The following is a 13538-nucleotide window of genomic DNA, read 5'->3' as shown; positions in this document are numbered from 1 at the left end:
CTGTGCGCTTGTGATTCGCATAACTCAAATATTTTACTGAATCTTATGAATTTGGTGGGATGATTGGTCATGCTCCAAGGACAATTTGGTTAGATTTTGGGAGTGATTGGGTCAAAGGTCAAGCTAACGAAAAGGTAAAAAATGTCTTTATGTTAAACCGTGGTCAATTTTTATCCGATTTGCATGAATCTAGTGCCAAAATGTGCATAATTCAATTACCTATCTAATTAAATACAACACGACCAAGGTAACAAAAAGGGAAAAAAATATTTTTGTTACAGGTAGTAGGTTGGCCAAGGCACCAGCTACCCATTGAGATACTACCGCTAGATTTATGGGGTCCTTTGACTGACCAGACAGTACTACATTGGATCCTTCTCTCTAGTTACGGTTCACTTTCCCTTTGCCTACACATACACTGAATAGTCTGGCATATTCTTTACAGATTCTCCTCTGTCCTCATAAACCTGACAGCACTGAGATTACCAATCAAATCTTCTTCACTCAAGGGGTTAACTACTGCACTGTCATTGTTTACTTGCTAGTTTCCTCTTAGTAAGGGTAGAAGAGACTTTAGCTATGGTAATTAACTCTTCTTGAAGGACTCTCCAAAATCAAACTATTGTTCTCTGGTCTTGGGTAGTGCCATAACCTCTGTACCATGGTCTTCCACTGCCCCAGGTTAGAGTTCTCTTGCTTGATGGTACACTCAGGCACACTATTCTATCTAATTTCTCTTCCTCTTGTTTTGTTAAAGTTTTATAGTTTATGTAGGAAATATTAATTTTGATGTTACTGTTCTTAAAATATTCAATTTTTCTTTGTTTTCTTTCATCACTATGCTATTTTCCCTGTTGGGGCCCCTGGGCTTATAGCATCCTACTTTTCCAACTAGGGTTGTAGATTAGCAAGTACTACTACTACTACTACTACTACTAACAACAACAACAACAACAACAACAACAACAACAACAACAACAACAACAACAATAATAATAATAATAATAATAATATGGGAAAATCTCATGAAATTTAGTGTAATGATTTGCGATGATCCAAAGACAATTTTATTAGATTTTGGGAGTAATTTGATCAAGGCCAAGGTTAAAAAGGTCTTATAGCGTATTGTGGCCAACTTTTATCTGATTTGCATGAAACTAGTGCCAAAATATGCGCAATTCAATTACCTATCTTGTGATATACAACATTATATAGTGATATCATAACAAAAGTGGAGGTGGCGAAGGTATGCGCTCTAACAAGTGCCTGTTATTATTATTATTATTATTATTATTATTATTATTATTATTATTATTATTATTATTAGCTAAGCTACAACACTAGTTTTTACGTACTCTAAGAGTTATTGGTCCTATGGCCAGACAGTATTGCTGTACATTGCAGAATCCCCCCCCCTCTCTCTCTCTCTCTCTCTCTCTCTCTCTCTCTCTCTCTCTCTCTCTCTCTCTCTCTCTCTCTCTCTCTCTCTCTCTCTCTCTCTCTGTTACGGCTCATTTTGTCTCTTATTACACATACCGAATAGCCGGGCCTATTCTTTCGACATTTAAAAAACTATTTTGGGAAGACCTGACTAACTTCTTTTTCTGGAAGAAGAGGAAGCTGCCGTCCATGTAAACAAACAGACGCCAGTTTCAAACGTAAACAAAGCTCTTATTAAAACTCTTCGAAACGTTTTCATTAACGCTTCTTCCATAATTATGGATTTTACGGAGGCATATGATGATACTAGCACCAGTGTTGGTATGGCAGCCAGAGTTGGTAATATAGCACTACTACAGGTAAGACTGCCGAAGTCATTATGTTAATATTTGTGACAGTTTATGTCAAGGTAACCCTAAGGGTAGACGCCTAGTAATGGCTACCCTCTAACGTGAAGTAGTATGCGGTATTATTATTATTATTATTATTATTATTATTATTATTAGGGGTGTATGTATGATAGCGGCACCCTGTATGATTGATCACAGGGGTTCGTTAACCACCCCCCTTCCTCCCCCCCCCCCCCCCCGTTAGGTATGTTGGTAAGGACACGGCTTGTAAGTTAGGTTATGAGGGAAAGATTAGGTCCATTTTTAATCAACGCATGAGGAACTGGCCGCTGATATACAAAGGCTCCTCATTCTACAAACAGTAACGTCAAAACATTATTATCATCATTATTATTATTATTATTATTATTATTGGAGCTTTTGTATATCGGGGCCCAGTTCCTCCCCTGTGGATTAAAAATGGACATCAACTAACCTAAACTTTTCCCCCTAACGGTCCTAACCCACAAGTCGTGTCCTTACCTGCTTAACTAACGGGCCTGCGACCCCCCTTACACTGCCGTTTTCTAAGTTGGGGGTGTATGCATGATAGCGGCCACCTGTATGTTTGATTACAGCTAACTTAGAATACGGCAATGTAAGAAGGTCACAGGGGGGCCGTTAGCCCCCCGTTAGGTAAGTAGGTAAGGATACAGCTTGTAGGTTAGGTTAGGGGTTAAAGTGTAGGTTAGCTGATGTCCATTTTTAATCAATGCGTGAGGAACTGGCCGCTGTTATACAAAGGCTTCCTGGATTTTAATGTATTTTGTGGTGTTTTGAACGTTTTTGTAATGATTCCTGGCAGAAATCCGTAAATGAAAAGGGTAAAATTACAGTTTCAACCAAACTTGGATATTCGATAGGAAAATATATATTATCTAGCTTAGGTAGTGCGTTTTCAATTACTTTGACATTTATTTCTACTGCAAATATCAGATTTAGAAATACAGGGTCCCCTTTAACAACTACAATAACAGGGTTTCACAGTGGGAAATTTGGGTTTTTTGTGGGGGGGAGAATGCAGAAAACGGGTAAAATAAGAGAAGCTGTCTAACCTAAACACACCAATCATTGTATTAGAATAAGTTACCGTAATCAAAATTAAATAACGGAAAGGAAATACGGTCAAAATATTGGAGGTTTTGTTTGCCAGACTTCCGGATGCATAGAAAATGTGCTTTCTATCTCATTTTCTATGAAGTCAAGTTGTTTGTAACCGTCTGCACCATATTACAAACACCTTGTTACATAATTGAGCTAATGATTTATTTAAATTTGCTCTGCCATATGCGAGAAAAGTTCTCGTCTGCCACCCACCATCTGAGGATGGAAGGTCTATCCTTTCCTCTGGTCCCATAGGGATCAGAGTGTCCGGGGAATCGAATGCCTGATTCCATTTGGACTCCAGGCGTGACTGGAGAGATTAAGTCCTGAGGCGGCCGTTGGGAACAAGACAGGCCAAGGCCGATAGGTGTATGAGGAGACATAACCACTTCTGGGCTGGGAAATCTCCTCTCAGAACGGGTCTTGTGACCGTCCTCAGCCTTGCTATCCTGTCATCTGATGGGAAGGCTCGTGTAGTTTGGTGTCTAATATCATGCCCAGGTATACCAGTCTTTGAGTGGGAAGGAGGAATGACTTCTCGAGGTTTACCACGATCCCCCGATCTTGGCAAAGCATCTGAAGTTTGTCTCGGTGCTGAAGAAAGGTTTCCGAGTCTGCATAGGACTGGCTAGTCGTTCAGGTAACGAAGGAGACGGATGCCGAGCTTGTGTGCCCAGGATGACATTAGGGCGAACACTCTTGTGAAGACCTGAGGTGCTGTGGAAAAGCCGAAGCACAGCTCCCTGAACTGGTATATTTTCTCGTCGATGTTGAATTTTAGATACTGTACTTACTCGACGATGGATAGACTGGAATTTGGAAGTATGTGTCCTTTAGATCCAGAGTACCCTTGAAGTCCTGCGGCCTTATCGCTTGTCTGTCTGTGTCTGCCGTCTCCATGCTGAACGAAATCTGTTCGACAAACTTGTTTAAAGCCGGGAGGTTGATGACTGGTCTCCAGCCTCTAGACGGCTTTTTCACAAGAAAAAGTCAACTGAAGAAGCTTGGGGACCTGTCGAGGACCTCCTGGAGAAGGCCCTTGTCCAACATGGTCTGGACTTTGGCCTGAAGGGCATACCCTTTTGCTGATCCCATCGCAAAGGAGTTCAGAAGTACTGTACTGGATTCTTGACCAGTGGAGGGAGAGGTGAGATGAATGGGATGTGATACCTTGAACGAATCATGGATAATGTCCAAGGATTGGCCCAAGCAGCATCCCTCTGAACCAGCAGCTTTGTAGGTATCCTCCCACTAGTGGACAGGCAGAGGGGATTGCATCATGATTAACAAGGTCAAAGGCAGCACTAAAATCAAGGCCAATCATACGAACTTCCTGACCATAATCAAGGGATTTTTGTACAGCATTGGAGATTGTAAGAATGGCAACACATGCTCTAAGGCCTTTACGAAAACCAAATTGCAAACTAGGGAACAGATGATTACCTTCAGCAAACCTATTAAGAAATTTTGCCAAGACATTTTGCCAAGACGTTCACACTCTTGAGATAATATGGGAGTTATGGAAATTGGGCGGTACAGTGAACCCTCGCTACTTCGCGGTTCGACAATCGCGGATTCACCACTTCGCGGGGTTTTCCCATAACCCATATATATATACATATCGCGGATTTTCCGGAAAATTCGAAAATACCGCGAAATCTGAAGACAACCAAATACGATATTTTGTTACCTGTAATTCCATTAATACTGTAATTAGTAATATCTGCTCTTACTGATTGTTCATTGCATTACATATGATATATAATTTAGCACAGAAAGAAATAAAACACGAAAAGAGAATGTGATCATACGATAATTCAGTACGTAGTAAAATTAAATCGAACATGAAACGCAAATCAGATGCAGTCATACCATATTAGAATGGTGTGTACTGTAATGGATGTGCTTCTTTTCCATGAATCTTTTGTATGTATACGTACGTAGTACAGTACTGCATCCAATAATATTCTTTGTTGCAAAAATCACATTTCGAATACTGTAAGCGTACGAGAGAGAGAGAGAGAGAGAGAGAGAGAGAGAGAGAGAGAGAGAGAGAGAGAGAGAGAGAGAGAGAGGCGTAAAATAGCGTACGTAAATTTTTATTATTATTGTTATTATTATTATTATTGTTGTTGTTGTTAATAAAATTATTATTGTTATTATTATTAATCATTATTATTATTATTATTACTGTACAGTATTATTATCATTATTTATTATTATTACGGTATTGTACTTAATCTACGTACGTTCAGTATGCGCGGGGGCATCTTCTATGAGTAACCAACGCGCCATAGTACTGTAAGACGGGTTGTGATTGGTTCAAGCGCTGATAGATGACGAATCAAAACTCAAGTTTTGTTATCTAGCCTGTGATTGGTGTTTTGCCCGCATCTTCTACCCGCAGCATCAAAGTTCTCGCGGGGCTGCATCGTTCACTTTCTCTTTCCGCGTATTGCTGAGTAGACGTTCTAAAGTTTGTGAAGTTTAATCTGTGCTGTGTGCGACTGTTTTAAGTTGAACTTTCTGTTACAATGCCTCCCAAGCGTTCTGCTTCTAGTAAGGCTGGTAGTGAGCCTAAACGCCACCGAAGGATGACGACGATAGCTGAGAAGGTTACGCTTCTCGACATGTTAAAAGATGGTAGAAGTTACGCGGCCGCCGGCCGCCATTTTGGCATCAACGAATCCACCGTTCGCTACATCAAGAAGGACGAGGCGAACATTAGAAAGACTGCTGCAATCACCTTTAGCAGATCAGCGAAGCGAGTCGTTACAACGCGTAATAAAACGATCGTACGCATGGAAGGTGCTTTAGCTGTGTGGATTGCCGACTGCCGGAAGAAGAACATAGCGTTGGATACGAACACCATCCAAACAAAGGCTTTGAGCTTATATGAGAATTTTGCTGCAAAGGAACCTAAAGACGACGACGGCAACCATGCTGAAGATGATGATGATGCAGATGATCCTCAACCAGGGACATCCACTGATTCCCAGCCTCAGAAACGTTTTTCCGCAAGCAAAGGATGGTTTGCGAAGTTTCAGAAACGCTTCGCCCTGAAAAGCGTTTCCCTACATGGGGAGTCTGCTTCCGCTGACACTGCCGCTGCTGAAACTTACGTGAACCAGACTTTCAAGAACATTATCGCTGAAGGTAGATACAAGCCGGAACAAGTCTTTAATATGGATGAAACCGGCTTGTTTTGGAAGAGAATGCCGTCGCGAACTTTCCTGTTCAAAGAGGAAGCCAAAGCCTCTGGCTTTAAGGCATTCAAGGATCGCGTTACCCTCGTGATGTGTGGCAATGCTGCTGGATTTTTGTTAAAGCCGGGGCTTATTTATAAGTCGAAAAATCCTCGCGCTTTGAAAAATAAAAATAAGAATCTCCTTCCCGTGTACTGGGTGCATAATCAAAAAGCATGGATTACGAAGATGCTGACCTCCAACTGGTTCCACCAGTGTTTCATCCCGCAAGTCCATGAATATCTCTTAGAGAAGGGCTTGCCATTCAAGATCCTTCTCCTTATGGATAACGCTGGTGGACACGCAACTGACCTGTCGCGTGAGGGCGTTCAGGTTGAGTTCCTGCCACCCAACACCACGTCATTAATTCAACCAATGGACCAGGGGGTTATCAGGGCGTTCAAGGCCCTCTACACGAAGAATACCTTGGCGGACCTCGTTGCGTGTGTGGATGCTGCCCAAGATGACGAGGATGAAGACTTCAACTTGAAGGCGTACTGGCGGCAGTACACCATAGCCACGTGCCTGCAGAATATTCAAAAGGCACTTCAAGAGATGAAACCTGCAACCGTAAATGCGAGCTGGAAGAAGCTGTGGCCCGATATTGTTTACGACGACAAGGGATTTACTCCGTCGGAAATCCAACACTCTGCAATACGGAAATCTGTGCAGTTGGCTGCCATAATTGGAGGTGACGGGTTTGGCGACATGACGACTGAAGACGTCGACGAGTTGTTGGACTGCCATTCCCAGCCCCTAACTGACGCAGACCTCGAAGACCTGACGAAATCGGCAAGTGAGGAAGAGAGTGAGGGTACCCAGGAAGAGACCCAAGAAAATGTCGAAGAAACGGGCTTAACATTAGAACGGCTTGCCAAGTTCTGCAACCATATGAAGGAGGCGAAAGAAATGTTACAAGAGTGGGACGAGGATATGGTTCGCTCGATGCAATTCTCAAATAAGGTCGATGACATCACGACTCCCTACAGGATGCTCTTGGATCGAAAAAAGAAGCAGCGGCAACAACTTCCGATCACAATGTTCTTCCAGCCTCGCAAAAAAGAGCCAGTTCCTCCTGCTAGTACGCCTTCGGAAGAAATTGAAGAAGTTGAAGAGGTGTCCCAGGAAAAGACACCTCCGTCTGAAGAGACGTAAAATACTATCATTGACTGCACAGTAGAACACATCATCAGCTTCATCATCATCATTTCTACTGTGCAGCAAATTCATCGCCATCGTCATTCAAGTTTTTCTTGAACTTCTTTCGTGGTGAGTACAGTAACAATCTTTATTTTTTACTTTAACCTGTTTTATAGTTTAGTAATGTACGTACTGTATGCATTAAGTTAAAGGGAAGGTTTTAAAAGTCTACATGTTGTAACCTATCATATTTTTTTTGTTTAAAATTTACATTTACGTACGTAAAACAATCTCTCTCTCTCTCTCTCTCTCTCTCTCTCTCTCTCTCTCAAATTGTTTTCCTGCTTTGCTACGTACAAGTACTGTATAATTTATATTTGTAAGGTAACATATTTTGTAAATGCTTTTACTGTAAATACTGTATGTACTGTATCATTATTTATCACTATCATCATGCGCGTTAAATGCCTTGTTTGTTCTGAGCGTGGTTGTTTACTGAGCGTACACGCCGTCGTTTCAGGCGGCGTCATAAAGAAAAAGATTTCATTTGGAAGTCCTAAGAAAAATACGTAAACTAAAACATTGGTAATAAAAAAATCAACATACAGTACTGTATAATCAATATAATTGATGCAAAAACTAACCTATACGTACATATATGTGTACACTAAATGAGTTTGTTTCTTCATTATGATCAGAGATGAACGTAAACAAAACATTGGTTGCCATTTTTTATCGTGCTTTTTAGGTGTTTAGGAAACACATGATATAAAATCGCCTTTAATATTTGTGCCTGTTTTAGTTTAGGGTGCTGTAGTACATGCATTAAGTGTTCTGTACATTAAAGGGTGGTTTGTTAACAGTACTACGTACAAGGGAAGGTTTTAAAAGTCCGAATATACATGTTAAATAAATAGGTAAATATGCTGTCACTACTTCGCGGATTTTCACCTATCGCGCCCGTGTCTGGAACCTATCTACCGCGATAAACGAGGGTTCACTGTAATCAGTTGGACTTAGGCTACCACAAACACATTTACATAGTGGAGTAACATTACCAATTCTCCAACAAGTGCTAAAAGAACCTCTTCTTGCTAACTTGTGCAAAATGACAGATGACTTTGGAGCTAAGAAATCTGCAGTCTTGATAAAAAAAACAAAGGAAAAATACCATTTGGATCTACATGTCCATAAGCATCAAGGTTCACCAACACAGCTTTAATTTCACGATCGAATAGCCAAACTAGTTAGTTTAGTCTCGGGAAAACAGTAATAAGGAAGTTCGAGTTTTTCATTACTCTGCTTACTGTCAAAAACATCAGGAAAAAGGATTGCCTTTTCCTTTAGACAGTGAGTGACTGAGCCATCTGGTTTAAGTAAAGGAGGAACTGTTGCATCTATACCAAAGAGTGCAGATTTAAAGGTAGTCCACCACTTATCTTCCTGGGTTGTACCAGAAAGGGTTTCTTTTATGGTTAGATTGTATTCCTTTTCAGTTGAAGCATAAACTCTCTGAGCAAAAGCTCTAAGCCGAGTATAGTTATTCCAGGTCAAATCTGATCTGTTACCCTTCCAAAGATGATAGGCCTCCTGCTTCTCCAAATAAGCATGTCTACAATCATCATTGAACCATGGTTTTTCCTTCACTCGGTACCTTAGCACACGAGAACGGACAACAGTATCAACACTACTACACAATTGTGACTAGTTCAAGCCCAAAAGATCATGCAAAATCCTATTCCAGTGTGGTTGAGATTTCATATAAATCTTACAAGAGTAAGATACATCAGGGACAGGCTGCTCAGTCTTCACTACTAATGAAATCAAGGCATGATCAGATGTCCCGACTAGAGAACCGTCCTTACTTGTTATAACGCCAGGGGAGTCGGTGTATACGAGGTCCAAGCAGTTTCCAGACCTTTGAGGAAAGGGCTTTTTAGGCACCGCCTCTCCTTTCGCTGCCGTCTTCTCTCTGGAGGGGCAGGAGGTCTGTAGGGCCGCAATGTCAAGGCTCTATAAAGGAGGGAGTCCTGGTTGGACTTCCTCCTCCAGAACTTTATGGCACCTCCTCTGGCTGACACACTTAGGTGGGAAAAATTTGTCGAACGAGCCTGACTGGTATGACACAGAGTAGTCTGCAAGCTGAGAGGCGATCTTATGTCATGCAGCCCTCAAGTCCCAGGACCAGGGCAGAGCTGCACTGGACTTCGGAGGCATTTGGGTGCCTAAGACCCTATACTGAGAAGACATTCATAATTAAATAATGTAAATTGTAAATATCCCTTAAACAATATTTGTTTATGGCTGTGCATTATTTTGATGCTATTATTGGCAGCAGTGTCAATCATATAGATGATTGGTGCAGTACTCCTTGTGGCAGGATAATAGGATAGATTTAAATATATTAAATGATTTTTCATGTGAGAGAAGAGGAATTAAAGGAATTTTTGTGAGAATAATTTTGTAATCGATTCCAGGAACTACTGCACAACGGGAGTCCGACAAATGGCCACGACAACCGAGGTTGGCGACCTTTGCACGAAGCAGCCGATGGAGGTCACGTGGAATGTGTACGCTTGTTACTGGCATGTGGTATGTGGACTTGTATTTAAAGAAGGCAAATGTATTTCAGCTCTTGTACTGTGTACACCAGTTGCTAATCTGTTTAATGCAGTGAAACTCCCATTTGATGCCAAACATTTACTCCTACTCGACTGTGGGCTTGCTTCATGGCTGGCCACGGAACTTCTTTATCTTCAGGGGTGACATACATATGCAAGCCCTGTGTAAAATATGATTTATTTGTGTTTACATATATGCAATGTACATAAGAAATGTTTTATTAATCTAGTGCTTACTATATGGTATCATCTTTTATTTACTGTAAAGTAATGAATGCTATTTCAATCTTATGCTCTGTAATACAGTACTCTTTGTTTGTATCATATTTGCTGCGTAAGAATAAGTATCAATATTTAAATGTATTACACCAATTGATCATAAAATCCTTTGTGATTTCAGATTTTGAAAATAATGGGAAGTTGACTGATGGGTTGCAGGCTTTGTTAGATTAATAGTCTTCTCTTTTCTCTTAGACAAAAATCATTTGAACCATTTTAATTGCCTTCTCCCTTACCAAAAGAATTACTGTCCAACTTATAAATACATGATGGAGGACAATAAAAATTTACTGAATCGATTTCATCTTCAGATGATGCAGAAGTTGATGCCTTAACCCATGAAGGCACAACAGCTCTTCAGCTGGCTTGTAAATCTGGTTCCGAATATGAAGATGTCGTAAGACTTTTACTATCGGCTGGGGCAGATCCAAATATGAAAAGTGGAGATGATTGGGTGCTTCCATTACCAAGAGGTAAGGTGTGGATATCTACTATATTAGTTACTAAACTGAATGATGTACTGTAGGAGGTAATAATACTGTAGATTCATAAAGCAAAAGACGCAAAAGTTTCAATAAAAGAAATATGTGGAATGTTGGAGTTCGTGGGAAGTACAAACCATTGGAAATACTTCTCAAGGTGCACCGTCATTTCCTATGAGCTAAAGCATGTGGCGACAAGCACCGAAAACAAGCTTTGTTTGTTCCTACGCTTGTACAAAACTTTCAAGACTTTAAAATAGGGAATATCTTAAGTGGAGCAGGAATCTTTAGTGAAAGAGTTACAGGTAGTTGATGATACCCACACTGTAGTGGTTAGTGGGCTGTGGCCAGATGTAGCAAGCAGACTAACTGTTCTGGATGCTGATCCCACTCTTTCTGCACTACATTCAAGTGGATTTGCTCCTGAGAAATCGATGCTATATGCACATTGGGGCTCATCCCCGTATTTTAGTTCTCGACAAGAGGACCTAGCAGTCAAATTCTACTCATAGATGCTGTGTATGTTGAATTGGACGAAGAAGAGTAACTACATGGCCTTAATAGAACCATTTACACCAATGACTTATATTTGCTAAGACTTTTTCGTGTTCATAATCTCATAATACTGTACAGTATCACCCCTTTTAGCTTCAACAGCAAAAATGTTCAAACCTTTGTTTCAAAAAAATTAAAAGTTGTCAAAATTAATGACATTCAACATTTTTTTATCCATTTATTTAGCACGGTCTTTTTCAAGGGCTCTGGCTTTACAGTGGTGTCTGCAACGCGAGAGCTATGTATGCGTAATCAGGGGTCAGAAGGCCTTTGCAACCACTCTCTAGTTCTTGATGAGAGTCACCTGTGACCTCCAATCGAAGGGATTTTGTGTATGCAAATCTCTTTCAAGTCCTCCAACCTGTTCAGGTCAGGAAAGGGGAAGATGGAAGATACACAGGGACTCTGATATCGGCATTCCCCTTTTCCTGCTGCAACGAGTAATGAGTCGCCTGGCATGTCTATGGAAACTTAAGACAGAACACAGGGACTAGTCCTGGTTAGTGAGTGTCCTTCATTTTTGGTACTTGTTGCCTTTTCTAGACTGCCACTCAACCCCACCCCCATCTCCAAGAGTGATATTGTTTATTAACAATATCCCAGCTCAACAATGGCAGAGACTTCTTTGCCACCTTACTTGCTGGATAAGCTCATTTCACATGTGCCTCCATCAGAGATCTCTTCAGTGGTGTTTATAGGATCACTGGTTAACCTCCAGGGATATCTGAACCACCCGGTTCCTGTGAGGAAAGGCACGGGCTGGTCTTTCTATTGGCTGGATAAGGAAAATCTTACCAGTGAAGTCCCACTTGACTCCTCACCTCAGGACATGCAACTGTTCTCAAATGCATTGGAGGAGGGTGGTACGCACAGCTGAACGACATGGATGCCTGAAATTTCTGGTCATTAGAAGAAAAACTGCTTATCAGTGTCCTGGGAATGCAATCACCATTTCTGCTCTGTAAGCTAGTGTTGAGCAACAAAACACCACCATAGTAGTCTATGCCAACAAGCAAGGGGGCATGGTTTCACTTCTCCCCTCACTTTAAAAGTTGACAAAGCTGATGTATGTCTGGGCAGTACACCAACATCGTAGAGCTCTCAGCCATGTATATTCTTTACAAAAGGAATGCAAATGCAGACACTGTCAGTTGCCAGTGGCAGGTTGTAGGGTCAGAGTGGTCTCTACATCCTTGCGTAGTGGAGACACTTTATGGCCTGTGACATCTGCTTCATTCTAGCTTTTCCAGTCCAGGATTCTGGTGAAAGAAGAAAATATGATCGTTCACATGGCTGACATGGAATACGTGATCTTCCCTTCATGAGCATTTTTTTTTAAATCTTACATGAGTATGACACATCCCAGGCAGGCTGCTCTGTCTTCATTACTAATGAAATCAAGGAATGATCAGATGTTCAAAGTGGAGAACCAACCTTACTTGTTATAATGCCAGGGGAGTCACTGTATACTTGCTTCAAGCAGTTACCAGCTTATGAGTAGCTTCACTTATGATTTCCTCACAGCCCAATTCAGAGACAAAGTCCAAAGTTCATAAGCCATGGCTTTAACCACTCCCTATGATGAGCATTGAAATCACCAAGAAAAACAAAAGAGGCCTTTGTATTACCTTGTATCTTAGCTATAATGGTAAGAAGACAGTCAAAGATAGAATTATCCATGTCTGCATTTCGGTAGATCGAACGCCTGCCACAAACTGAATCTCATGACATCCACATTCATAGCAGGACTTATGAGAAACAAGGTACTTAGTCCTAATATACACCGCCATTCCCCTGGGCCTAGGAATGGCACCATTTCAAAATTATTGGCTTCTTAAATCCAGTTATAAGAAGCTTCGATGAGTTCTTCAAACAAGAGGAAGAAAAATAAGATAGAATAGTGTGCCCGAGTGTACCCTTAAGCAAGAGAACTCTACCCCAAAACAGTGAAAGACCATGGTACAGAGGCTATGGCACTAGCCAAAACCAGAGAACAATGATTTAATTTTGAAGTGTCCTTCTCCTAGAAGAGCTGCTTACCATAGCTAAAGTCTCTCTTCTACACTACCAAGAGGAAAGTAGCCACTGAACAATTACATTGCAGTAGTTAACACCTTGAGCGAGGAAGAATTGTTCGGTAATCTCAGTGTTGTCAGGTTTATGAGGACATAGGAGAATGTGAAGAATAAACCAGACTATTCGGTATATGTGTAGGCAAAAGGAAAAGGAGCTGTAACCAGAGAGAAGGATCCAATGTAGTACTGTCTGGCCAGTCAAAGGACT

General features: G+C 41.1%; 1 protein-coding gene across 1 annotated transcript in view; it reads left to right on the top strand.

Annotated features, from left to right (window-relative positions):
* The first annotated feature begins 1618 nt into the window (after window positions 1–1618).
* Window positions 1619–13538, top strand: part of LOC137658403 (ankyrin repeat and SOCS box protein 3-like) — a 41625-nt gene continuing 29705 nt past the window's right edge. Inside the window, exons 1-3 of the mRNA XM_068393086.1 lie at window positions 1619–1799; window positions 9796–9910; window positions 10530–10691. Coding sequence (XP_068249187.1) covers window positions 1719–1799; window positions 9796–9910; window positions 10530–10691 — 358 coding nt within the window. The 5' untranslated portion in view covers window positions 1619–1718. The remainder of the gene's footprint in view (window positions 1800–9795; window positions 9911–10529; window positions 10692–13538) is intronic.

Source organism: Palaemon carinicauda, chromosome 19, assembly GCF_036898095.1.
Source record: "Palaemon carinicauda isolate YSFRI2023 chromosome 19, ASM3689809v2, whole genome shotgun sequence".
NCBI classification, from domain to species: domain Eukaryota; kingdom Metazoa; phylum Arthropoda; class Malacostraca; order Decapoda; family Palaemonidae; genus Palaemon; species Palaemon carinicauda.
This window is presented reverse-complemented; position numbering and strand designations above follow the sequence as displayed.